Consider the following 26,628-nt stretch of genomic DNA (forward strand, 5'->3'; position numbering starts at 1 on the left):
CTGACCAACTGGCAAGGGTCTTCACTGATATTTTCAACCTGTCCCTGACTGAGTCTGTAATACCAACATAGTCCCTGTGCCCAAGAACACTAAGGTAACCTGCCTAAATGACTACAGACCCGTAGCACTAACGTCTGTAGCCATGAAGTGCTTTGAAAGACTGGTCATGGTTCACATCAGCGCCATTATCCCAGAAAGCCTAAACCCACTCCAATTTGCATACCGCCCAGGCAGATCCACAGATTATGCAATCTCTATTGCACTCCACACTGCCCTTTCCCACCTGAACAAAAGGAACACCAACGTGAGAATGCTATTCATTGACTGCAGCTTAGCGTTCAACACCACAGTGCCTTCAAAGCTCATCACTAAGATAAGGACACTGGGACTAAACACCTCCCTCCGCAACTGGATCCTAGACTTCCTGATGGCCACCCCCCAGGTGGTAAGGGTAGGTAACAACAACATCACCAACAAACTATCATGGTCCAAACACACCAAGACAGTCGTGAAGAGGGCACGACAAAGCCTATTCCCCCTCAAAAGTTGGCACAAGTCCTCATATCCTCAAAAAGTTCTACAGTTGTACCATTGAGAGCATCCTGACTGGTTGCATCACCGCCTGGTATGGCAACTGCTCGGCTTCCGACCGCAAGGCACTGGAGAGGGTAGTGCATATGCCCAGTACATCACTGGGGCCAAGCTTCCTGCTATCCAGGACCTCTATACCTATAAGGCATTACATGGGTTTGCGCCTACCAATCTCTCCAATATGGTCCTGCCGTACGCTAGAGTCACAAGACGCAGGCCTCCTTATTGTCCCTTGAATTTCTAAGCAAACAGCTGGACGCAGGGCTTTCTCCTATAGAGCTCCATTTTTATGGAATGGTCTGCCAATCAATGTGAGAGACGCAGACCTGGTCTCGACCTTTAAGTCTTTATTGAAGACTCATCTCTTCAGTAGGTCCTACGATTGAGTGTAGGGGGGGTAAACTGCTCCAACTGGGGGTAAACTGCTCCAACTGGGGGGTTAAACTGCTCCAATCGGGGGGTTAAACTGCTCCAACTGGGGGGTAAACTGCTCCAACTGATCCAACTGGGGGTTAAACTGCTCCAACTGGGGGGGTAAACTGCTCCAACTGGGGGGGGTAAACTGCTCCAACTGGGGGGTAAACTGCTCCAACTGATCCAACTGGGGGTTAAACTGCTCCAACTGGGGGGTAAACTGCTCCAACTGATCCAACTGGGGGTTAAACTGCTCCAACTGGGGGTTAAACTGCTCCAACTGGGGGGTAAACTGCTCCAACTGGGGGGTAAACTGCTCCAACTGGGGGGTAAACTGCTCCAACTGGGGGTTAAGCTGCTCCAACTGGGGGTTAAGCTGCTCCAACTGGGGGATAAACTGCTCCAACTGGGGGGGTAAACCGCTCCAACTGGGGGGGTAAACCGCTCCAACTGGGGGGGTAAACCGCTCCAACTGGGGGGTTAAACCGCTCCAACTGGGGGGTTAAACCGCTCCAACTGGGGGGTTAAACCGCTCCAACTGGGGGGTTAAACCGCTCCAACTGGGGGGTAAGCCGCTCCAACTGGGGGGTAAGCCGCTCCAACTGGGGGGTAAGCCGCTCCAACTGGGGGTTAAGCCGCTCCAACTGGGGGTTAAGCCGCTCCAACTGGGGGATAAGCCGCTCCAACTGGGGGATAAGCCGCTCCAACTGGGGGATAAGCCGCTCCAACTGGGGGATAAGCCGCTCCAACTGGGGGATAAGCCGCTCCAACTGGGGGATAAGCCGCTCCAACTGGGGGATAAGCCGCTCCAACTGGGGGATAAGCCGCTCCAACTGGGGTTTAAACCGCTCCAACTGGGGGTTAAACTGCTCCAACTGGGGGGGAAACTGCTCCAACTGGGGGGGAAACTGCTCCAACTGGGGGTTAAACTGCTCCAACTGGGGGTTAAACTGCTCCAACTGGGGGTAAACTGCTCCAACTGGGGGTTAAACTGTTCTAACTGGGGGTAAACTGTTTTAACTGGGGGTAAACTGTTTTAACTGGGGGTAAACTGTTTTAACTGGGGGTAAACTGTTCTAACTGGGGGTAAACTGTTCTAACTGGGGGTAAACTGTTCTAACTGGGGGTAAACTGTTCTAACTGGGGGTAAACTGTTTTAACTGGGGGTAAACTGTTTTAACTGGGGGTAAACTGTTTTAACTGGGGGTAAACTGTTCTAACTGGGGGTAAACTGTTCTAACTGGGGGTAAACTGTTCTAACTGGGGGGGAAACTGCTCCAACTGGGGGTTAAACTGCTCCAACTGGGGGTTAAACTGCTCCAACTGGGGGTAAACTGTTCTAACTGGGGGTAAACTGTTCTAACTGGGGGTAAACTGTTCTAACTGGGGGTAAACTGTTCTAACTGGGGGTAAACTGTTCTAACTGGGGGTAAACTGTTCTAACTGGGGGTAAACTGTTCTAACTGGGGGTTAAACTGCTCCAACTGGGGGTTAAACTGCTCCAACTGGGGGTTAAACTGCTCCAACTGGGGGTAAACTGTTCTAACTGGGGGTAAACTGTTCTAACTGGGGGGGAAACTGCTCCAACTGGGGGTTAAACTGCTCCAACTGGGGGTTAAACTGCTCCAACTGGGGGTAAACTGTTCTAACTGGGGGTAAACTGTTCTAACTGGGGGTAAACTGTTCTAACTGGGGGTAAACTGTTCTAACTGGGGGTAAACTGTTCTAACTGGGGGTAAACTGTTTTAACTGAGGGAAAGGAAAACAACAAAAAACAAGATCGTTGATGGAACAATCAGAGAAAGTTGAGGGCAGATCTGAAAATGCCTATGGACATCAGTATTGTTGAGAATGAGGAGGCTAGAGCTGGATTGGTTCATCTCGATTTCAAAACATCCATTCAAAGTTTATAGAAGTTTTGAAAGGCAAGTTCGATGCTATCCTCTTTAACAGTTGATGAAATGAACTGTATGGTAAGGGCTGACCAAAATTCTCCACAAACCAAAGCAAATCACTCCTTCCACAGCCTTTAATAAATACCTGAAATTGATTCCAAAGAACCAAGAGAGACGTTTTCCATGTACTTGACAGCGGAAAAGATGACCACATGTCGGGCTGAGGTTGTGTCACTTCAGCTGCCTCAATACTCACACAGAGATTAACATCTCCTAGACCCTCTCAGACAGAGATTAACATCTCCTAGACCCACTCTCACACAGAGATTACCATCTCCTAGACCCACTCTCACACAGAGATTACCATCTCCTAGACCCACTCTCACACAGAGATTACCATCTCCTAGACCCACTCTCACACAGAGATTACCATCTCCTAGACCCACTCTCACACAGAGATTACCATCTCCTAGACCCACTCTCACACAGAGATTACCATCTCCTAGACCCACTCTCACACAGAGATTACCATCTCCTAGACCCACTCTCACACAGAGATTACCATCTCCTAGACCCACTCTCACACAGAGATTACCATCTCCTAGACCCACTCTCACACAGAGATTACCATCTCCTAGACCCACTCTCACACAGAGATTAACATCTCCTAGACCCACTCTCACACAGAGATTAACATCTCCTAGACCCACTCTCAGACAGAGATTATCTCCTAGACCCACTCTCACACAGAGATTACCATCTCCTAGACCCACTCTCAGACAGAGATTACCATCACCTAGACCCACTCTCACACAGAGATTAACATCTCCTAGACCCACTCTCACACAGAGATTACCATCTCCTAGACCCACTCTCACACAGAGATGAACATCTCCTAGACCCACTCTCACACAGAGATTAACATCTCCTAGACCCACTCTCACAGAGATTACCATCTCCTAGACCCACTCTCACACAGAGATGAACATCTCCTAGACCCACTCTCACACAGAGATTAACATCTCCTAGACCCACTCACACAGAGATTAACATCTCCTAGACCCACTCTCACACAGAGATTACCATCTCCTAGACCCACTCTCTCGCAGAGATTAACATCTCCTAGACCCACTCTCACAGAGATTACCATCTCCTAGACCCACTCTCTCACAGAGATTACCATCTCCTAGACCCACTCTCTCACAGAGATTATCATCTCCTAGACCCACTCTCTTACAGAGATTACCATCTCCTAGACCCACTCTCTTACAGAGATTACCATCTCCTAGACCCACTCTCTCAGAGATTACCATCTCCTAGACCCACTCTCACACAGAGATTACCATCTCCTAGACCCACTCTCACACAGAGATTACCATCTCCTAGACCCACTCTCACACAGAGATTAACATCTCCTAGACCCACTCTCACACAGAGATTAACATCTCCTAGACCCACTCTCTCACAGAGATTAACATATCCTAGACCCACCCTCACACAGAGATTACCATCTCCTAGACCCACTCTCACACAGAGATTACCATCTCCTAGACCCACTCTCACACAGAGATTAACATCTCCTAGACCCACTCTCACACAGAGATTACCATCTCCTAGACCCACTCTCTCACAGAGATTAACATATCCTAGACCCACCCTCACACAGAGATTACCATCTCCTAGACCCTCTCACAGAGATTAACATCTCCTAGACCCACTCTCACACAGAGATTACCATCTCCTAGACCCACTCTCTCACAGAGATTACCATCTCCTAGACCCACTCTCACACAGAGATTACCATCTCCTAGACCCACTCTCACACAGAGATTACCATCCCCTAGACCCACTCTCACACAGAGATTACCATCTCCTAGACCCACTCTCACACATAGATTACCATCTCCTAGACCCACTCTCACACAGAGATTACCATCTCCTAGACCCACTCTCACAGAGATTAAAATACAACAACACATCTAAAAATCTATGTCAAAGCATATCGCCTGACAATTCAGAAACAAAATCTACCTTGATAACTAAGGCCTGATATAACCATGTCATACTTATTGACTAGCCAATTCATTTATCCAATTCAATAAACAAAGTATTCCTCAGGAGGAGGGTGAGAAAAGGTATACTGGTTTCCACACAGGGTAAAAAGGGAGACTGGTTTCCAGACAGGGTCCTCTGCCAAAAAGGAAACCGAGTCAGAGTTGAAAAATGTAGAGCGTAATACAACATACAACTCCAGCTTACAGCTTGACATCTGGATTTGAATCATTGCGATTGCTGTGATGAATATTCGGGAAAATAAAGGGTGGTGGGAGAGGAAGAGGTGGAGGAGGAGACTTGGTGATGAGGAGGTAGTTGTTTTTCTTTCCTGGATTTGCGACTGACGAAATACACATTTCTCATTGGGTAGGAGGGTTATTTTTTTATTCTTTTTGTATTGGCTTTCACTTTTTCATTTTGGCAACGCTTTCAGAATTCTTAGGCCTTTACACTTTTCCTCTGCTGAAAAAAGGGAGCCTAAGAGGAAAAAAATAAAAATGTATGTGAAAGTAAAAAGCTTTGAAATTGAAAATGGCCTATAATTATAAACTGGAGGAAATGCATAATCAGAATCTGATTGCTCGTTTTAATCAGACTGTCATTATGGACTGGTTACCGGACGGACGAAGCCTTTTATTTGGACGCTGCTTACAAATTGCTTGACAAATGGTCTTATGAGAAAAATACATATTGGATAAATATGTCCATCCGGTAACAGCATTTCATCGTCACCATGTATGTGGCTCTTGGTTATGGGGCATAATCACTGTGTGTGTGTGTGTGTGTGTGTGTATATGTATGTGTGTGTATGTGCGTATACGTGTGTGTGCGTATACGTGTGTGTGCGTCCAAATGTTTTTGTGTGCATAATCAATCAGTGAAGGTTTGACAGGTGGAATCTAGAGATCAACTGTATTACAAAACCTGGCTGAAATCTCATATTGTTCTGTTTTTTTGTTTAACAGCTAATATGGAGGCCACATGTTCCCTTATAATGTTCCCTCGGCCAGCAGTATGCTTTGCTCCAAGAAAAGCACCATGTGAATTGCATGCTGTTTGAGTGGAAATAGACCCTAAAAAGGATTGCCTTGCACTGTTATCCTCCCACTTAACAATCTTCACTCAGTCTCAAGATAAAAAGTAGGTGTTGAAATCTATGGATGTCACAAATCTAGGGATGTTGAATATTTTATGTAAAAAAGAAAAAGACATACAAGTCATCAGCAGCAGGGGAGTAGTTGTTGTCGGGGGTTAACTGCCTTGCTCAAGGGCAGAACGGCACATATTCTACTTTGCCGGCTTGGGGATACGAACCTGCGACCTTTCAGTTACTGGCCCAACGCTCTTAACCGCAAGGCTACACGCCCTGAACCCAGAACCCTAGCGTTGCTAGCGCCATTCTCTCACAAATGAGCCACAGGAAGGACTATGTTATGGTTGCTTTATAGAACTTACATTCGGACAAAGAGGGACTGCTTGGCGGCCAGGCCGGGGGACGAGTACTTCTCGACCAGGGCCAGAGTGCTGAAACCAAACTTGTGGATGGGCTCATTGGAGTCCAAAGGGGGGAAGTCTGTGTCCACCTCCCCGTCATCCTCTGCTATGTGGAGGCAGTACGCATTCACGTTCTCACTGGAGGAGAGAGAGAGAGAAAAAAACAGGGGGGAGAGAGAAAGGATAGGAGGGGGGAGAGAGAAAGGATAGGAGGGGGGAGAGAGAGAGAAAGGATAGGAGGGGGGAGAGAGAAAGGATAGGAGGGGGGAGAGAGAAAGGATTGGAGGGGGGAGAGAGAAAGGATAGGAGGGGGGAGAGAGAAAGGATAGGAGGGGGGAGAGAGAAAGGATAGGAGGGGGGAGAGAGAGAGAAAGGATAGGAGGGGGGAGAGAGAGAGAAAGGATAGGAGGGGGGAGAGAGAGAGAAAGGATAGGAGAGAGAGAGGCAGAGGGTTGGGAGAGAAAGAGGGAGGATAGGAAAGAGAAACAGAGAAAGAGAGCGAGGAGAGAACGAAAAGCAGGATATGAGAGGGAGGTAGGAGGGACAGAAACAGGGAGGATGGGAGGGACAGAAACAGGGAGGGTAGGAGGGACAGAAACAGGGAGGTAGGAGGGACAGAAACAGGGAGGTAGGAGGGACAGAAACAGGGAGGTAGGAGGGACAGAAACAGGGAGGGTAGGAGGGACAGAAACAGGGAGGGTAGGAGGGACAGAAACAGGGAGGTAGGAGGGACAGAAACAGGGAGGTAGGAGGGACAGAAACAGGGAGGTAGGAGGGACAGAAACAGGGAGGTAGGAGGGACAGAAACAGGGAGGATGGGAGGGACAGAAACAGGGAGGTAGGAGGGACAGAAACAGGGAGGTAGGAGGGACAGAAACAGGGAGGTAGGAGGGACAGAAACAGGGAGATGGGAGGGACAGAAACAGGGAGGTAGGAGGGACAGAAACAGGGAGGTAGGAGGGACAGAAACAGGGAGGTAGGAGGGACAGAAACAGGGAGGGTAGGAGGGACAGAAACAGGGAGGTAGGAGGGACAGAAACAGGGAGGGTAGGAGGGACAGAAACAGGGAGGGTAGGAGGGACAGAAACAGGGAGGTAGGAGGGACAGAAACAGGGAGGTAGGAGGGACAGAAACAGGGAGGATGGGAGGGACAGAAACAGGGAGGATGGGAGGGACAGAAACAGGGAGGTAGGAGGGACAGAAACAGGGAGGATGGGAGGGACAGAAACAGGGAGGTAGGAGGGACAGAAACAGGGAGGTAGGAGGGACAGAAACAGGGAGGTAGGAGGGACAGAAACAGGGAGGTAGGAGGGACAGAAACAGGGAGGTAGGAGGGACAGAAACAGGGAGGATGGGAGGGACAGAAACAGGGAGGATGGGAGGGACAGAAACAGGGAGATGGGAGGGACAGAAACAGGGAGGTAGGAGGGACAGAAACAGGGAGGGTAGGAGGGACAGAAACAGGGAGGATGGGAGGGACAGAAACAGGGAGGATGGGAGGGACAGAAACAGGGAGGTAGGAGGGACAGAAACAGGGAGGTAGGAGGGACAGAAACAGGGAGGTAGGAGGGACAGAAACAGGGAGGTAGGAGGGACAGAAACAGGGAGGTAGGAGGGACAGAAACAGGGAGGTAGGAGGGACAGAAACAGGGAGGTAGGAGGGACAGAAACAGGGAGGATGGGAGGGACAGAAACAGGGAGGTAGGAGGGACAGAAACAGGGAGGATGGGAGGGACAGAAACAGGGAGGATGGGAGGGACAGAAACAGGGAGGATGGGAGGGACAGAAACAGGGAGGATGGGAGGGACAGAAACAGGGAGGATGGGAGGGACAGAAACAGGGAGGATGGGAGGGAGGGAAAAATATTTAATATTTGTTACATCAGTGAATAAAGAATAGATCTGCTAGCAAAGTGACCGTGAAGCCATACTCTGTTCAAGTGAAATGGAGTTCAGTGCATGCATGCTTTTGTGTTTGTACTTTTGTGTGTATGTGTTAAAACAGTCCACGCAATCCAGTCAGCAACACTTGTGTCCATAACCTCTCTCTCTGCTAGCATCTCAGTTCTAGAGGCATCACTAGAGACCCTGGTTCGTATCACAACTGGCCGTGATTGGGAGTACTGTCATTGTAAATAAGAATTTGTTCTTAACTGACTTGCTTGTTTAATAAAGGTTAAAAAGAAGAAGGAAAAAAACAGTCCCCTCTCTCCGCCCCCACTCCACCCCCACGTCCCCTCTCTCCGCCCCCACTCCACCCCCTAGTCCCCTCTCTCCGCCCCCACTCCACCCCCACGTCCCCTCTCTCCGCCCCCACTCCACCCCCTAGTCCCCTCTCTCCGCCCCCACTCCACCCCCACGTCCCCTCTCTCCGCCCCCACTCCACCCCCTCTCTCCGCCCCCACTCCACCCCCACGTCCCCTCTCTCCGCCCCCACTCCACCCCCACGTCCCCTCTCTCCGCCCCCACTCCACCCCCACGTCCCCTCTCTCCGCCCCCTCTCCGCCCCCACGTCCCTCTCTCCGTCCCCTCTCCCCGACCCCACGTCCCCTCTCTCCGCCCCCACGTCCCCTCTCTCCGCCCCCACTCCGCCCCCACGTCCCCTCTCTCCGCCCCCACTCCGCCCCCACGTCCCCTCTCTCCGCCCCCACGTCCCCTCTCTCCGCCCCCACTCCGCCCCCACGTCCCCTCCACTCCGCCCCCACGTCCCCTCTCCGCCCCCTCTCCGCCCCCACGTCCCCTCCACTCCGCCCCCACGTCCCCTCTCCGCCCCCTATCTCCTTCCCCCACCCCCTAGTCCCACCCCCTAGTCCCCTATCTCCTTCCCCCACCCCCTAGTCCCTTCCCTCCGCCCCCACCCCACCCCCTAGTCCCCTCTCTTTCTGCCCCCACCCCCTAGTCCCCCATCCCCTAGTCCCCTCTCTCCGCCCACTAGTACCCTCTCATTCCGCCCCCACTCCCTAAAGAGTACCCTCTCTTTCCGCCCCCACCCCCTAGTCCCCTTCCCCCACCCCCTAGTCCCCTCTTTCCGCCCCCACCCAAAAGTCCTCTCTTTCCGCCCCCACCCCCTAAAGTCCCCTCTTTCCGCCCCCACCCCCTAGTCCCCTTCCCCCACGTCCTCTCTCATTCCGCCCCCACCCCCTAGTCCCCCATCCCCTAGTCCCCTCTCTCCGCCCACTAGTACCCTCTCATTCCGCCCCCACTCCCTAAAGAGTACCCTCTCTATCCGCCCCCACCCCCTAGTCCCCTTCCCCCACCCCCTAGTCCCCTCTTTCCGCCCCCACCCAAAAGTCCTCTCTTTCCGCCCCCACCCCCTAAAGTACCCTCTCTCCGCACCCACCCCCTAAAGAGTACCCTCTCTCCGCACCCACCCCCTAAAGAGTACCCTCTCTCCGCACCCACCCCCTAGTCCCCTCTCTCTGCCCCCATCCCCTAAAGAGTCCCCACACTCTGCCCTACCCCAACCCCCTGAAGCACCGTCTTGGCATCCATTCACGGTTTCCATGAAAACCTTACAGAGGGGCTACGACCGTCCCCAGCTTTGGAAAGTAACAATGACAGACACTGAACAAAACAAACAGCGACACGATTTACGCCGTCGGGGCAATTAAAAGAGAGGGTAATTAAAATGGAGACAACAGAGAGGGGCTTCTTCTAGTGGGGTGTATAGAATGAAACAACTTGGGGTCTGGGAACGCAGAGAGCTCTGTGTGTATCCCTCCAAAAGCCTTTCTTTCCATCACTTCAGAATCAGATTCACCAAGTACATTTACAAATACTCAGAATGTTACCTGGAGATATGGTGCTGCTAGTGATAGACAACATACTCAGAATGTTACCTGGTGATATGGTGCTGTTAGTGATAGACAACATACTCAGAATGTTACCTGGTGATATGGTGCTGCTAGACAACATACTCAGAATGTTACCTGGTGATATGGTGCTGCTAGTGATAGACAACATACTCAGAATGTTACCTGGTGATATGGTGCTGTTAGACAACATACTCAGATTGTTACCTGGTGATATGGTGCTGTTAGTGATGGACGACATACTCAGAATGTTACCTGGTGATATGGTGCTGTTAGTGATAGACAACATACTCAGAATGTTACCTGGTGATATGGTGCTGCTAGTGATAGACAACATACTCAGAATTTTACCTGGTGATATGGTGCTGCTAGTGATAGACGACATACTCAGAATGTTACCTGGTGATATGGTGCTGCTAGTGATAGACGACATACTCAGAATGTTACCTGGTGATATGGTGCTGCTAGTGATAGACGACATACTCAGTATGTTACCTGGTGATATGGTGCTGTTAGACGACATACTCAGAATGTTACCTGGTGATATGGTGCTGCTAGTGATAGACAACATACTCAGATTGTTACCTGGTGATATGGTGCTGCTTGTGATAGACGACATACTCAGAATGTTACCTGGTGATATGGTGCTGCTAGTGATAGACAACATACTCAGAATGTTACCTGGTGATATGGTGCTGTTAGACAACATACTCAGATTGTTACCTGGTGATATGGTGCTGTTAGTGTTAGACAACATACTCAGAATGTTACCTGGTGATATGGTGCTGCTAGTGATAGACAACATACTCAGATTGTTACCTGGTGATATGGTGCTGCTAGTGATAGACAACATACTCAGATTGTTACCTGGTGATATGGTGCTGCTAGTGATAGACAACATACTCAGAATGTTACCTGGTGATATGGTGCTGTTAGACAACATACTCAGAATGTTACCTGGTGATATGGTGCTGGTAGTGATAGACAACATACTCAGAATGTTACCTGGTGATATGGTGCTGTTAGTGATAGACAACATACTCAGAATGTTACTTGGTGATATGCTGCTGCTAGTGATAGACAACATACTCAGAATTTTACCTGGTGATATGGTGCTGCTAGTGATAGACGACATACTCAGAATGTTACCTGGTGATATGGTGCTGTTAGACGACATACTCAGAATGTTACCTGGTGATATGGTGCTGCTAGTGATAGACAACATACTCAGATTGTTACCTGGTGATATGGTGCTGCTTGTGATAGACGACATACTCAGAATGTTACCTGGTGATATGGTGCTGCTAGTGATAGACAACATACTCAGAATGTTACCTGGTGATATGGTGCTGTTAGACAACATACTCAGAATGTTACCTGGTGATATGGTGCTGGTAGTGATAGACAACATACTCAGAATGTTACCTGGTGATATGGTGCTGTTAGACAACATACTCAGAATGTTACCTGGTGATATGGTGCTGCTAGTGATAGACAACATACTGAGATTGTTACCTGGTGATATGGTGCTGTTAGTGATAGACAACATACTCAGAATGTTACCTGGTGATATGGTGCTGTTAGACGACATACTCAGAATGTTACCTGGTGATATGGTGCTGTTAGACGACATACTCAGAATGTTACCTGGTGATATGGTGCTGCTAGTGATAGACAACATACTCAGATTGTTACCTGGTGATATGGTGCTGCTTGTGATAGACGACATACTCAGAATGTTACCTGGTGATATGGTGCTGCTAGTGATAGACAACATACTCAGAATGTTACCTGGTGATATGGTGCTGTTAGACAACATACTCAGATTGTTACCTGGTGATATGGTGCTGCTAGTGATAGACAACATACTCAGATTGTTACCTGGTGATATGGTGCTGCTAGTGATAGACAACATACTCAGAATGTTACCTGGTGATGTGGTGCTGCTAGTGATAGACACCATACTCAGAATGTTACCTGGTGATATGGTGCTGTTAGACGACATACTCAGAATGTTACCTGGTGATATGGTGCTGTTAGACGACATACTCAGAATGTTACCTGGTGATATGGTGCTGTTAGATGACATACTCAGAATGTTACCTGGTGATATGGTGCTGCTAGTGATAGACAACATACTCAGAATGTTACCTGGTGATATGGTGCTGCTAGTGATAGACAACATACTCAGAATGTTACCTGGTGATATGGTGCTGCTAGTGATAGACAACATACTCAGAATGTTACCTGGTGATATGGTGCTGCTAGTGATAGACAACATACTCAGAATGTTACCTGGTGATATGGTGCTGCTAGTGATAGACAACATACTCAGAATGTTACCTGGTGATATGGTGCTGCTAGTGATAGATAACATTTAGAGTTTCATTCCAAAACACTATATATCCATTTTCATTAATGTTGATCAATTAGCTTTTATTGTTTAAGGAAATTATGGAAGAGATTGGTGTGCTTTTTCACTATCTAATCAAGGAATGGGGTTGTTCAATGACAGACATTTATTTGTTTAATCACTTGATGGTTTCATTTCAGAGACAGATAATGTATTTTTTCTATATAGCCACCTCACTCTCAGAGAAATAAGTGTACTGCTAGGTTTCACACAGTCAACTGGAACAAATAACTACATATTTAATAGAGAACTGTACAAATGATACATTTATGATATTAATATTAAAACAATGTTTAAATAAACAATAATTCAATATAGTAATATATATATATTTTTTTTATACCTTTATTTAACTAGGCAAGTCAGTTAAGAACAAATTCTTATTTTCAATGATGGCCTAGGAACAGTGAACTCTCTCAGTGAACTCTCTCTGCCTTGTTCAGGGGCAGAACGACAGATTTGTACCTTGTCAGCTCGGGGATTCGAACTTGCAACCTTTCGGTTACTAGTCCAACGCTCTAACCACTAGGCTACCCTAGTGGTTAGAGATCTGTATGTAAAACATTTACATTTGACATTTGACATTTTTGTCATTTAGCAGATGCTCATCCTGTCAGCCAGTCTGGTGGTGCTGGTCCTAACAGTAAAAGACATCCTGTCAGCCAGGCTGGTGGTGCTGGTCCTAACAGTAAAATACATCCTGTCAGCCAGTCTGGTGGTGCTGGTCATAACAGTAAAATACATCCTGTCAGCCAGGCTGGTGGTGCTGGTCCTAACAGTAAAGACATCCTGTCAGCCAGTCTGGTGGTGCTGGTCCTAACAGTAAAGACATCCTGTCAGCCAGGCTGGTGGTGCTGGTCCTAACAGTAAAGACATCCTGTCAGCCAGGCTGGTGGTGCTGGTCCTAACAGTAAAATACATCCTGTCAGCCAGTCTGGTGGTGCTGGTCCTAACAGTAAAGACATCCTGTCAGCCAGGCTGGTGGTGCTGGTCCTAACAGTAAAAGACATCCTGTCAGCCAGTCTGGTGGTGCTGGTCATAACAGTAAAAGACATCCTGTCAGCCAGGCTGGTGGTGCTGGTCATAACAGTAAAATACATCCTGTCAGCCAGTCTGGTGGTGCTGGTCCTAACAGTAAAAGACATCCTGTCAGCCAGTCTGGTGGTGCTGGTCATAACAGTAAAATACATCCTGTCAGCCAGTCTGGTGGTGCTGGTCCTAACAGTAAAGACATCCTGTCAGCCAGGCTGGTGGTGCTGGTCCTAACAGTAAAGACATCCTGTCAGCCAGTCTGGTGGTACTGGTCATAACAGTAAAATACATCCTGTCAGCCAGTCTGGTGGTGCTGGTCCTAACAGTAAAGACATCCTGTCAGCCAGGCTGGTGGTGCTGGTCCTAACAGTAAAATACATCCTGTCAGCCAGTCTGGTGGTGCTGGTCCTAACAGTAAAGACATCCTGTCAGCCAGGCTGGTGGTGCTGGTCCTAACAGTAAAGACATCCTGTCAGCCAGTCTGGTGGTACTGGTCATAACAGTAAAAGACATCCTGTCAGCCAGTCTGGTGGTGCTGGTCCTAACAGTAAAAGACATCCTGTCAGCCAGGCTGGTGGTGCTGGTCCTAACAGTAAAGACATCCTGTCAGCCAGTCTGGTGGTGCTGGTCCTAACAGTAAAGACATCCTGTCAGCCAGTCTGTCACTCAGACAGAGACCAGGTGGAGCGTGGGAGACAGAGACAGACAGAGAGACAGAGAGACAGAGAGACAGAGAGACAGAGAGACAGAGAGACAGAGAGACAGAGAGACAGAGAGAGAGAGAGAGAGAGAGAGAGAGAGAGACAGACAGACAGACAGACAGACAGACAGACAGACAGACAGACAGACAGACAGACAGACAGACAGACAGACAGACAGACAGACAGACAGACAGACAGACAGACAGACAGACAGACAGACAGACAGACAGACAGACAGACAGACAGACAGACAGACAGACAGACAGACAGACAGACAGACAGACAGAGAGAGAGAGAGAGAGAGAGAGAGAGAGAGAGAGAGGGCGATAGAGAGGGTGGGACGTAGAGCGAGAGAGTTGAAAGAGATGTGGGGAGACGGGAAAATCGCAAACCCATCCGACAAGTCAGTTTCCCCACCCAACACCGACTGAACTACAATTATCCCTGTAGCTCTCTCACTCTCTCTCCTCCCACCTCTTTCACCCAACACCGACTGAACCACAATTATCCCTGTAGCTCTCTCACTCTCTCTCTCTCCTCCCACCTCTTTCACCCAACACCGACTGAACCACAATTATCCCTGTAGCTCTCTCACTCTCTCTCTCTCCTCCCACCTCTTTCACCCAACACCGACTGAACCACAATTATCCCTGTAGCTCTTTCACCCAACACCGACTGAACTACAATTATCCCTGTAGCTCTTTCACCCAACACCGACTGAACCACAATTATCCCTGTACCTCTTTCACCCAACACCGACTGAACCACAATTATCCCTGTAGCTCTTTCACCCAACACCGACTGAACCACAATTATCCCTGTACCTCTTTCACCCAACACCGACTGAACCACAATTATCCCTGTAGCTCTCTCACTCTCTCTTCTCTCTCTCCTCCCACCTCTTTCACCCAACACCGACTGAACCACAATTATCCCTGTACCTCTTTCACTCTCTCTTCTCTCTCTCTTCTCTCTCGCTCCTCCCTGTACCTCTTTCACTCTCTCTTCTCTCTCGCTCCTCCCTGTACCTCTTTCACTCTCTCTTCTCTCTCTCGCTCCTCCCACCTCTTTCAGTCATTCTCACAACACATTGTCTCGTCTGGTTCCCTGTCGTACACACACTCACTATTTCCCGAAAGACAAGAGAATAAAGATAAGCATTCCTCGAGCCACAAGTCCTGTTCTAGAGATTAGAAGGTAAATACAGAAATACAAAACTTTGAAACAGACTGCTTATTCTATTTGCGACCATCTAGTCTCCAGGGCCTTTGTGCTCCACCTACATTCGGAGAAACACAACTTCCACTAATGGCGCCCTTCGTGAACGTGGCGTATTGATTCACACAAGCTTTAACAAACTGCTAACTTTTATCATTTACCAGTTTTGTGAAAACAACAAATCACTCCACCTCATCCCTTCAGTCTTTCTTTATTCTGCAATTTGGTGGTGGTGGTGGTGGGGTCAAAGGTCATGTCATTTCCACAGAAGGGAGGGGTGATTGTACCCTCTATCTGTACCTCTTCGCTCCTTCTCATCTCCACTCCTCCCTTCCTCTTCTCTGTATGTCCCTCCAGGGGACCAAGGGCTCATTTGCTACCTTCTTTTAAATATCAAACACTTTGCATTGGAATGGCCAGCATGTCAATTTCATTATCCTTGTAGACGTGCCAAGTTAATGAAGGACTTTCTAATTTGCACCCAATATAAAGAGCGACTTGGTATTTTTTTTTCTAATATGAAGATTTAATTAAGAATCCCTCCAAAGAGCACCTTTGAACACTGGCGTAGCTAGCGAATAATGCCTTGTAACCACTCAGCACTCTCAGGGTTGTTTCATCCACGCACTGCATCTCAGCACCTAGAGCTCTCCACTGTCTCCAGCCTTCATCAGATCCGTTACCATAGTGGCCCAGGGCTCTTCCCTAGGGACAAGAACTGCTATAGAGGGTTCAAAGGTCATGTCATTTCTACAGAAAGGAGGGGTGAGAGTACCCCCTATCATCCTTGATCTGTACCTCTTCTCTCCTTCTCATCTCCTCTCGTCCCTTCCTCTTCACTGTGTGTGGCAGGGCCCTCCAAGGGACTAAGGGCTCATTGCTATGCCACTCATGTCCCACCTCAACCTCCCAACTGTCCACATTGGGCTTTGTGCTGGCTGAGTGTTTTGTTGTTGTTTTGTTACACCCCCACCCCCCCACCCCGCTCTTCTTATGCATTCTTTCTCTGCACCCCCCACCCCACCCCACCCCCCCTCCCCTCCAAACAGTATCCACTTTCAGACTGGCTATCTAATAAATCTTGATGTTGTGCCACGGACCGAGGAGTTGCATTCTCCCACTGTTGATTGTGTGAACCGTGGAGACTATTCAAGAAGGTGGCGTCAAATAAACAAGGGGAGAAATCTTAGTGTTATGATGATGAGACTGACGCTGGCAATCGATAGGGGAACACATTAGCCCAGATATCATAGACAGATGATTATCCAAAGAAAGTATTTTCAATTCAAATCAGGGTTGGGGTCAATTCCATTTTAAATTCAGTGAATTCAGCAAGTAAACCAAAATTACAATATTTCTCGATCTTTTGGAATTTCAGTTTCTGCGCTGACCCCAACCCTGGCTCAAATACATCCACTAGTTCGTATTGTTATTATATTGTCATTTCTGTATTGTCGGAAATTATGTCGGGGTATTTATGTCTAAAGTCTAAAAACATTTAATTGCTGGAAGCAGAGGCTAGGGCAGGGGTCCCCTACCTTTTCTACCAAAATGAAACGTTGTGAGCTGCAATTTTATTTCAAATAGGCATATACTTGTCTACCCTGCTACTCTTTTCCTGGGGCCTTGTTGTACAAGAGAGTTTCCTTTTAATTTACCTTGTCAAAAACGGACAATAAACAACTAAGAGGCCCCATAAAATTATATTCTGTATTTTCGGGAATTTTGTTCTCTCCGTTTTATTTTTTCCAGGTTTGTTTTTTTTGGTAAAATATTACAATTATTCATAGAGAAACAACAAAAATGGATGTCCATGTCAATGCCTAAATCACATCAAAAGACCAATTTTGGAGGTCAGAATTTTTTGGGGTGTATTTAGAAAGAGGAACGTGTCGGTCGAGTGATGTTTCTGTTAGGCCGACCGCTGCAGCACACGTCATGGCAGAATGTGCAAAACAATGGCCACCTAATCCATACAAATATTCATGTCTTTCTGTCAGGTAAGTCTACTTTGGAGTTAATATTTAATTGAGAAGGTTTTGGGGAAAGTCTTTGTCTACCCACAAGATGGTCATCATTACTAGCATCGATAGACAAATGTGCACACCAAATAGACAAACAGCAATATTGTTACGTTTGGCTTTTTAAGCCAATAGTGGCTAAGCAGGGGTAGGATAATGTCAATGTGGCTTCTGATTGGATAGAAGGCGGGTGCTACATGTTTATGACAGTTTATGATGAAACACAAAAAAAATGCATGTACTTTCAGAATTGCTTGGTGAGATACTCATAGGGGGGCTGAGAGCTATGGGTAGTCCCCTGGGCTAGACGGAAATCTACCTGATGGAAACCCCTGGGCTAGAGGGAGATCTACCTGATGGAAACCCCTGGGCTAGAGGGAGATCTACCTGTTGGAAACCCCTGGGCTAGAGGGAGATCTACCTGAGGGAAACCCCTGGGCTAGAGGGAGATCTACCTGATGGAAACCCCTGGGCTAGAGGGAGATCTACCTGATGGAAACCCCTGGGCTAGAGGGAGATCTACCTGATGCAAACCCCTGGGCTAGAGGGAGATCTACCTGATGGAAACCCCTGGGCTAGAGGGAGATCTACCTGATGGAAACCCCTGGGCTAGAGGGAGATCTACCTGATGGAAACCCCTGGGCTAGAGGGAGATCTACCTGATGGAAACCCCTGGGCTAGAGGGAGATCTACCTGATGGAAACCCCTGGGCTAGAGGGAGATCTACCTGAGGGAAACCCCTGGGCTAGAGGGAGATCTACCTGTTGGAAACCCCTGGGCTAGAGGGAGATCTACCTTTGGGAAACCCCTGGGCTAGAAGGAGATCTACCTGTTGGAAACCCCTGGGCTAGAGGGAGATCTACCTGTTGGAAACCCCTGGGCTAGAGGGAGATCTACCCGTTGGAAACCCCTGGGCTAGAGGGAGATCTACCTGTTGGAAACCCCTGGGCTAGAGGGAGATCTACCCGTTGGAAACCCCTGGGCTAGAGGGAGATCTACCTTTGGGAAACCCCTGGGCTAGAGGGAGATCTACCTGATGGAAACCCCTGGGCTAGAGGGAGATCTACCTGATGGAAACCCCTGGGCTAGAGGGAGATCTACCTGATGGAAACCCCTGGGCTAGAGGGAGATCTACCTGAGGGAAACCCCTGGGCTAGAGGGAGATCTACCTGTTGGAAACCCCTGGGCTAGAGGGAGATCTACCTTTGGGAAACCCCTGGGCTAGAGGGAGATCTACCTGAGGGAAACCCCTGGGCTAGAGGGAGATCTACCTGATGGAAACCCCTGGGCTAGAGGGAGATCTACCTGATGGAAACCCCTGGGCTAGAGGGAGATCTACCTGATGGAAACCCCTGGGCTAGAGGGAGATCTACCTGAGGGAAACCCCTGGGCTAGAGGGAGATCTACCTTTGGGAAACCCCTGGGCTAGAAGGAGATCTACCTGTTGGAAACCCCTGGGCTAGAGGGAGATCTACCTGTTGGAAACCCCTGGGCTAGAGGGAGATCTACCCGTTGGAAACCCCTGGGCTAGAGGGAGATCTACCTTTGGGAAACCCCTGGGCTAGAGGGAGATCTACCTGTTGGAAACCCCTGGGCTAGAGGGAGATCCACCTGTTGGAAACCCCTGGGCTAGAAGGAGATCTACCTGATGGAAACCCCTGGGCTAGAGGGAGATCAACCTGTTGAAACCCCTGGGCTAGAAGGAGATCCACCTGATGGAAACCCCTGGGCTAGAGGGAGATCTACCTGTTGAAACCCCTGGGCTAGAAGGAGATCCACCTGATGGAAACCCCTGGGCTAGAAGGAGCTCTACCTGTTTCCACCATATTTGTTATGTCAGTAATTTATTTTCAAATCAGAGAAAGATAGTGAACAAGTGCACACTTTGAGGGGGAAGGATAGATAATTTGGACAGGCCATACTGTCAATGGACACTCACTTGAGTTTGGGTTCGCGGCCTTCACTGGTGTACTGCCAGCAGATGAGGCCGATGAGGTCGTGGACCCGAGCGTTGGCGATGGTCACCACCATCATGGGATGCAGTTTCTCCTGTGCAGACTGCATCGAGAGGTAGACGTCAATTTTTTTGGTTGCGGTTGTACCTACGTGGCCCTGCAGGAGAGGGGGGGGGAGAGAGAAATACAGGTAATGTTACACTGTACATTAAACGTCATAATCACTTATTGGTCAAATTCTAGCTGAGGATATGTCCGCCTAACTGAAAATAAGTATATAACTGGCATTTAAATGCATCCAAAATGCTGACGTTAAATCTCAGGTTCAAATTGTTGGCCTTGATAGTAAAGATTCCCCTGACATGAATGCACTGTGGACCAAAAAGTTACTGGTGGTAAGGTTCTCCAGCCTTTCTTTGGCAGACTACTTTCATTGAATACATTATAGTTGCTTGTGGCTTTTTTAAGACGCAATATAATTTACATTTGTCCTCGTATCAGGAACACAGGGTACATTATAATTCAGCCTCTGTGTGTTTACCGCTCCAAGGGGTTTGATACGTGACGTTCTGTAAGTGTTAGGCTAATTTATCTGGCAGAAGATCAACGCAAACCAGCGTTGAAGATATCACCATAAACATACAGGTGGACATACTGAAGGCGGATTTCTACACAGAACACTAACAAAATGGTGGTAAGCCTGCTGCTTAGTTAAAGCCTAGACCAAGCCTCCATTGAAAATGTCTATACGAGATGATTGGGTAGACTAGCTGAGATAAAGATCAAGACTCCCGTATGCATGTCTGTTGATTCATACGTTTAAGCTCATCTCTTCGGGCAGCCAAGACAAGCCAGTAACTAGAATTAATACACAATATAGTGTCCCTCCCATGCCTAGGAATGAGCTGGGTTGAACACAATAGCAGAAAGTGTGACATCGTAGAGAGTTACAGCAAGAAAGGAAGGAAGACAATAGTTAGATCAATTTAATTCAAAGGAAAAATAGCACCCCAGTGCTTGCATGAAATGATGCACAATGACAAATCTACAAGGTAAACCGTAAGCTGTCAGAAAATGAAAGAAGAGGCTATTTGCGATGCTGAAAACAGGTAGAACTTTGAGGGCCAAGGTGTGAGGAGGACCCAGGGCTGAATTTAATAGGCTGTGGCAGCATGGTTCAATAAGCTGAGGCCTGGAAATTAATTTGACCCCAGGAGATTTTTGCCAAGTGTCTGAAGAGGAACAGACAACAAATACAGAGGTCTCTTCTAGCAGTTTCTCACAAGATTTTTTTCCATCTGAGGAAATGCTTATAACATTTGATCAACCAGTATTTTAAAAACTGTCCACATTCATCTATTTTCTGTGTATCAACTTGTGTATCTATGTTTTGTAAAGGATTAAGCACAATAAAAAATGTCCACCCAACGTGCTACCTACAGTTCCTACTATGAGTTACTAGTCCTACTGAAAAGTGATACTGTTGAAATCTGAGTTTTGCACAAAACGGATCAGACTGTAGGTTTTATACCACTTATTTATCATTTCCACATGCAATCAGAAAGGGAAAGCGAGAACAAGTTCTCATTTCCAAATGGTACTTCATTAAATCGGAGCCAGAAATCAGTTCTGCTGGAACAATACATTAGAGGGAAATAGGACGTAATACATTACTGTATTTGGAGAGAAAAAACAACCTCCCTTCAGTGCCAAGCTGCATTCAATAAATTCCACAATTTATTTATTAAATTACTCAAATTATTTTTTGGGGTAAAGGCCTTTCATTAGCTCCTCCACATAATGGGTTTTATGCACGCATCGTGCTTCCCGTTGACAGCGGCAATTTCTTAAATGACGCATTTATAGTTTTTTAATCATGCCAGAAAGCCCGAGTTGCAGGCACTTTTCTACTGACCCGCGAATAATGATGCATCAAGCGTTTCGACTGACTGGAAGTGCCAAATTATAGAGTCATTTGGACCAAAAACGTAATTTTTCCCATCAAAGGGCCCAGATGTTTTCAGAGGCTCCAGTGGTCACGGGGCAGCTGAGAGAGGAGCGCGTGGCGGCGTCGTCGGCATGGTGATCATCACAACCGCGCCGCCAGGCTCCATCTCTGCTCTGCGCTCAGGCCCGTGTTTTCTCCAGACCCTGCATTTGATAAAGGACTTCATTACACAACAAAAGAAAACCATAAAAGATAAGCAGTCACCGTCTAGCCTTGAGTCTATCCTCTTGTCTTACTAAGGAGGAAGAATTCAATATCTACTGGCATATTTCAACTCTGGGGAAAACATCTCAGCACTAAACTTTGAAAGGGAACTAAAATATAATTTCAGGTGGAATAAATAAATGTTGACATCAGATTTTATGTCCACAAAATTGTGCTGTGCACTTACCTTAATTAAATACAAAACAAGGCACTGCGTATGCTCTCGAGGTTCAAGACATCATATTTCCTGGGTGTACCAGACCACAATTCTGTCAGTTGCTAAGTAAAAGCCATTCTATTGTCACAACAATTACATTATACAATTCCCCTCTAACTGTGATGTATTACACAGAGAGGGCGATCAGTTTAACCTCCATGGGTCTATCCATTTCATCTCATGGGTTTTAGTACGGCATACAGTGCCTTCAGAAAGTATTCAAACCCAATGTTCCCTCTAAACTGCATAGCCCCGAGACTGCAGCGCAGCTCCCCCGGGTCTGCTGCGCAGAAGAAATATCACAAGGAGAGAAGGATGAGATTGAAATTCACTCAACTTTCTAGAGTTTTCCCTCTTAGTTAATACTATCAACGTTTCCCTTTAGTGTGGCAACTGCGATCGAATCAACTCAATATTTTCCACTTTCAATGCAACATACAGAAACAAAACGAACTACGCAAGACTTATTATGCAAAACTATAAAATATATTTTTTGTTATAGGCAAAATGAATCAGAGTATGACTCAGCACATGCACTACCGTCCTAAAGTTTGGGGTCACTGAGAAATGTCTTTGTTTTTGAAAGAAAAGCAAATTTTTTGTCCATTAAAATAACATCAAATTGATCAGAAATACAGTGAAAACATTGTTAATGTTGTAAATGACTATTGTAGCTGGAAACGGCTGATTTTTAATGGAATATCTACATAGGCGTACAGAGGCCCATTATCAGCAACCATCACTCCTGTGTTCCAATGGCACGTTGTGTTAGCTAATCCAAGTTTATCATTTTAAAAGGCTAATTGATCATTAGAAAACCCTTCAAGGAGAGCGGATCAATTGTTGTGAAGAAGGCTTCAGGGCGTCCAAGGAAGTCCAGCAAGCACCAGGACCGTCTTCTAAAGTTGATTCAGCTGCGGGATCGGGGCACCACCAGTACAGAGCTTGCTCAGGAATGGCAGCAGGCAGGTGTGAGTGCATCTGCATGCACAGTGAGGCGAAGACTTTTGGAGGATGGCCTGGTGTCAAGAAGGGCAGCAAAGAAGCCACTTCTCTCCAGGAAAAACATCAGGGACAGACTGATATTCTGCAAAAGGTACAGGGATTGGACTGCTGAGGACTGGGGTAAAGTCAGTTTCTCTAATGAATCCCCTTTCCGATTGTTTGGGGCATCCGGAAAAAAGCTTGTCCGAAGAAGACAAGGTGAGCGCTACCATCAGTCCTGTGTCATGCCAACAGTAAAGGACCCTGAGACCATTCATGTGTGGGGTTGCTTCTCAGCCAAGGGAGTGGGCTCACTCACAATTTTGCCTAAGAACACAGCCATGAATAAAGAATGGTACCAACACATCCTCCAAGAGCAACTTCTCCCAACCACCCAGCATGGTGACGAACAATGCCTTTTCCAGCATGATGGAGCACCTTGCCATAAGGCAAAAGTGATAACTAAGTGGCTCGGGGAACAAAACATCAATATTTTGGGTCCATGGCCAGGAAACTCCCCAGACCTTAATCCCATTGAGAACTTGTGGTCAATCCTCAAGAGGCGGGTGGACAAACAAAAACCCACAAATTCTGACAAACTCCAAGAATTGATTATGCAAGAATGGGTAACCATCAGTCAGGATGTGGCCCAGAAGTTATTTGACAGCATGCCAGGGCGGATTGCAGAGGTCTTGAAAAAGAAGGGTCAACACTGCAAATATTGACTCTTTGCATCAACTTCATGTAATTGTCAATAAAAGCCTTTGACACTTATGAAATCCTTGTAATTATACTTCAGTATTCCATAGTAACATATGACAAAAATATCTAAAGACACTGAGGCAGCAGACTTTGTGAAAATTAATATTTGTGTCATTCAAAACTTTTGGCCACGACTGTAGTGTATGTGAGAACGCCGTTCATTGACTTCAGCTCAGCGTTCAACACCATAGTGCCCACAAAGCTCATCACTAAGCTAAGGACCCTGGGACTAAACACCTCCCTCTGTAACTGGATCCTGGACTTCCTGACGGGCAGCCCCCAGGTGGTAAGGGTAGGCAACAACACGTCTGCCACGCTGAGCCTCAACACTGGGGCCCCACAGGGGTGCCTGCTTTGTCCCCTCCTGTACTCCCTTCTCACCCACAACTGCGTGGCCAAACACGACTCCAACACCATCATTAAGTTTGCTGATGACACAACAGTGGTAGGCCTGATCACCGACAACGATGAGACAGCCTATAGGGAGGGGGTCAGAGACCTGGCAGTGTGGTGCCAGGACAACAACCTCTCCCTCAACGTGAGCAAGACAAAGGAGCTGATCGACGGGGATGTAGTGGAGCGGGTCGAGAGTTTCAAGTTTCTTGGTGTCTACATCACCAACAAACTATCATGGTCCAAACACACCAAGACAGTTGTGAAGAGGGCACGACAACACCTTTTCCCCCTCGGGAGACTGAAAAGATTTGGCGTGGGTCCCCAGATCCTCAAAAAGTTATACAGCTGCACCATCGAGAGCATCCTGACAGGTTGCATCACCGCCTGCTATGGCAACTGCTCGGCATCCGACCGTAAGGCGCTACAGAGGGTAGAGCGAACTGCCCAGTACATCACTGGGGCCATAAAAAGACTCCAGTCACCCAAGTCATATACAGTCCTCTCTGCTACTGCTCAACAAGTGGTACCGGAGCGCCAAGTCTAGGACCAAAAGGCTCCTTAACAGCTTCTACCCCCAAGCCATAAGACTGCTGAACAATTAGTCAAATGGCTACCCTGACTATTCATCCCCCCCCCCCCCCTTTGTTTCTACACTGCTGCTACTCGCTGTTTATTATCTACGCATAGTCCCTTTACCCCTACCTACATGTACAAATTACCTCGACTAACCTGTACACCCGCACATTGACTTTGTACCGGTACCCCCTATATATAGCCTCATTGTTATTTTATTGAGTTATTTTTTACTTTAGTTTATTTAGTAAATATCTTAACTCCATTTCTTGAACTGCATTGTTGGTTAAGGGCTTGTAAGTAAGCATTTCACGGTAAGGTCTACACCTGTTGTATTCGGCACATGTGACAAATAAAAATTGAATTGAAGTCTGGCTAAGGTAAGAGCATGACGTCAAGCTAACGTAACAGCATGGAGCCGGGCTAACGCAACAGCATGGAGCGGGGCTAACGTAACAGCATGGAGCGGGGCTAACGTAACAGCATGGAGCGGGGCTAACGTAACAGCATGGAGCGGGGCTAACGTAACAGCATGGAGCGGGGCTAACGTAACAGCATGGAGCGGGGCTAACGTAACAGCATGGAGCCAGGCTAACGTAACAAAATGAAGTCAGGCCCCCAAGCCATTTGTATGTGATTTGAGAACCCGCACACTGGCCAAAAATAGAGTCTAGTTGTATAGTGTATAGACAGCCTTAGTGGTGAAGTGTCTGCTTTAATCAGTTAACACAGTACCTTGAAGTTTAACAACTGGGCACTGAGAACAAACAGTTTACAGTGCATGCCAGGGTATAGCGACTCATGTCATATCACAACCACTCATCCAATCAACGAGTGGACTCATCCAATCGATATGCTCCACAACAAAACATCTTAAAATCACTACACATGGGTTCATTTCTCAAGTGATGCAAATCTTCTACCAAAAAAAAAGAAAGGCCCTCAAACTGTCTCTGACGCAAAATGAAAAGAACCTGGATGTATGGCGGCCACCACTGAAGAGAAATATGCATCGGTGCCACCATCAAATAATCCTTAAGAAGTCTCGAGAGGTATTTGTTCTGTTAAATGTGATTGTGATGTTTTCTGTCTCCATGGTGATGAATCAAATACACAGACTCCATTTCACTAATCATCACCGTAATTAGTTGGTCCCTGTGTTGCCGGGCTACAGTCTCAGGATGGTTGCTATGGTAATGTCAGGATGGGGAAGCTGGGGCCTTGATGTGTTTTTGGGGGGGGTTGGTGTCTGGGCCTTCGACTATGCGTCTGAGGGGGGGTTGTGGAAGTAGACGAGCAACCCCACCCCCAGGCGGACGATGCCGTGTGCACAGGTGCCGATGTCATCTAGAATATGACTCTAGCTGTTCAGGGACTATGTTGAAAGCAACTATTATCTATTCTTTTTGCTGCTTGCTTCCTCTTTTACGCAGTCTTCCCCCCATCTATGGAGCAGAGTGGGGTTCAGTCTTCCTCCCGTCTATGGAGCAGAGTGGGGTTCAGTCCCCCTCCCGTCTATGGAGCAGAGTGGGGTTCAGCCTTCCTCCCGTCTATGGAGCAGAGTGGGGTTCAGTCTTCCCCCCCATCTATGGAGCAGAGTGGGGTTCAGTCTTCCTCCCATCTATGGAGCAGAGTGGGGTTCAGCCTTCCTCCCGTCTATGGAGCAGAGTGTGGTTCAGTCTTCCTCCCGTCTATGGAGCAGAGTGGGGTTCAGTCTTCCCCCCGTCTATGGAGCAGAGTGGGGTTCAGCCTTCCTCCCGTCTATGGAGCAGAGTGTGGTTCAGTCTTCCTCCCGTCTATGGAGCAGAGTGGGGTTCAGTCTTCCCCCCCGTCTATGGAGCAGAGTGGGGTTCAGTCTTCCTCCCGTCTATGGAGCAGAGTGGG

General features: G+C 47.7%; 1 protein-coding gene across 2 annotated transcripts in view; it reads right to left on the minus strand.

The window, feature by feature from the left end:
• mapkap1 (MAPK associated protein 1) overlaps window positions 1-26,628 on the minus strand; it is a 125,577-nt gene that overhangs the window by 75,420 nt on the left and 23,529 nt on the right. For both annotated transcript variants that reach the window (XM_082955283.1, NM_001173628.1), the window contains 2 exon segments: window positions 19,585-19,757; window positions 6,411-6,587 (listed from right to left, as the gene is read on the minus strand). In XM_082955283.1, coding sequence (XP_082811409.1) covers window positions 6,411-6,587; window positions 19,585-19,757 — 350 coding nt within the window.

The sequence above is a fragment of the Salmo salar genome, chromosome 01, assembly GCF_965601325.2.
Source record: "Salmo salar chromosome 01, fSalSal1, whole genome shotgun sequence".
Lineage (NCBI taxonomy): Eukaryota > Metazoa > Chordata > Actinopteri > Salmoniformes > Salmonidae > Salmo > Salmo salar.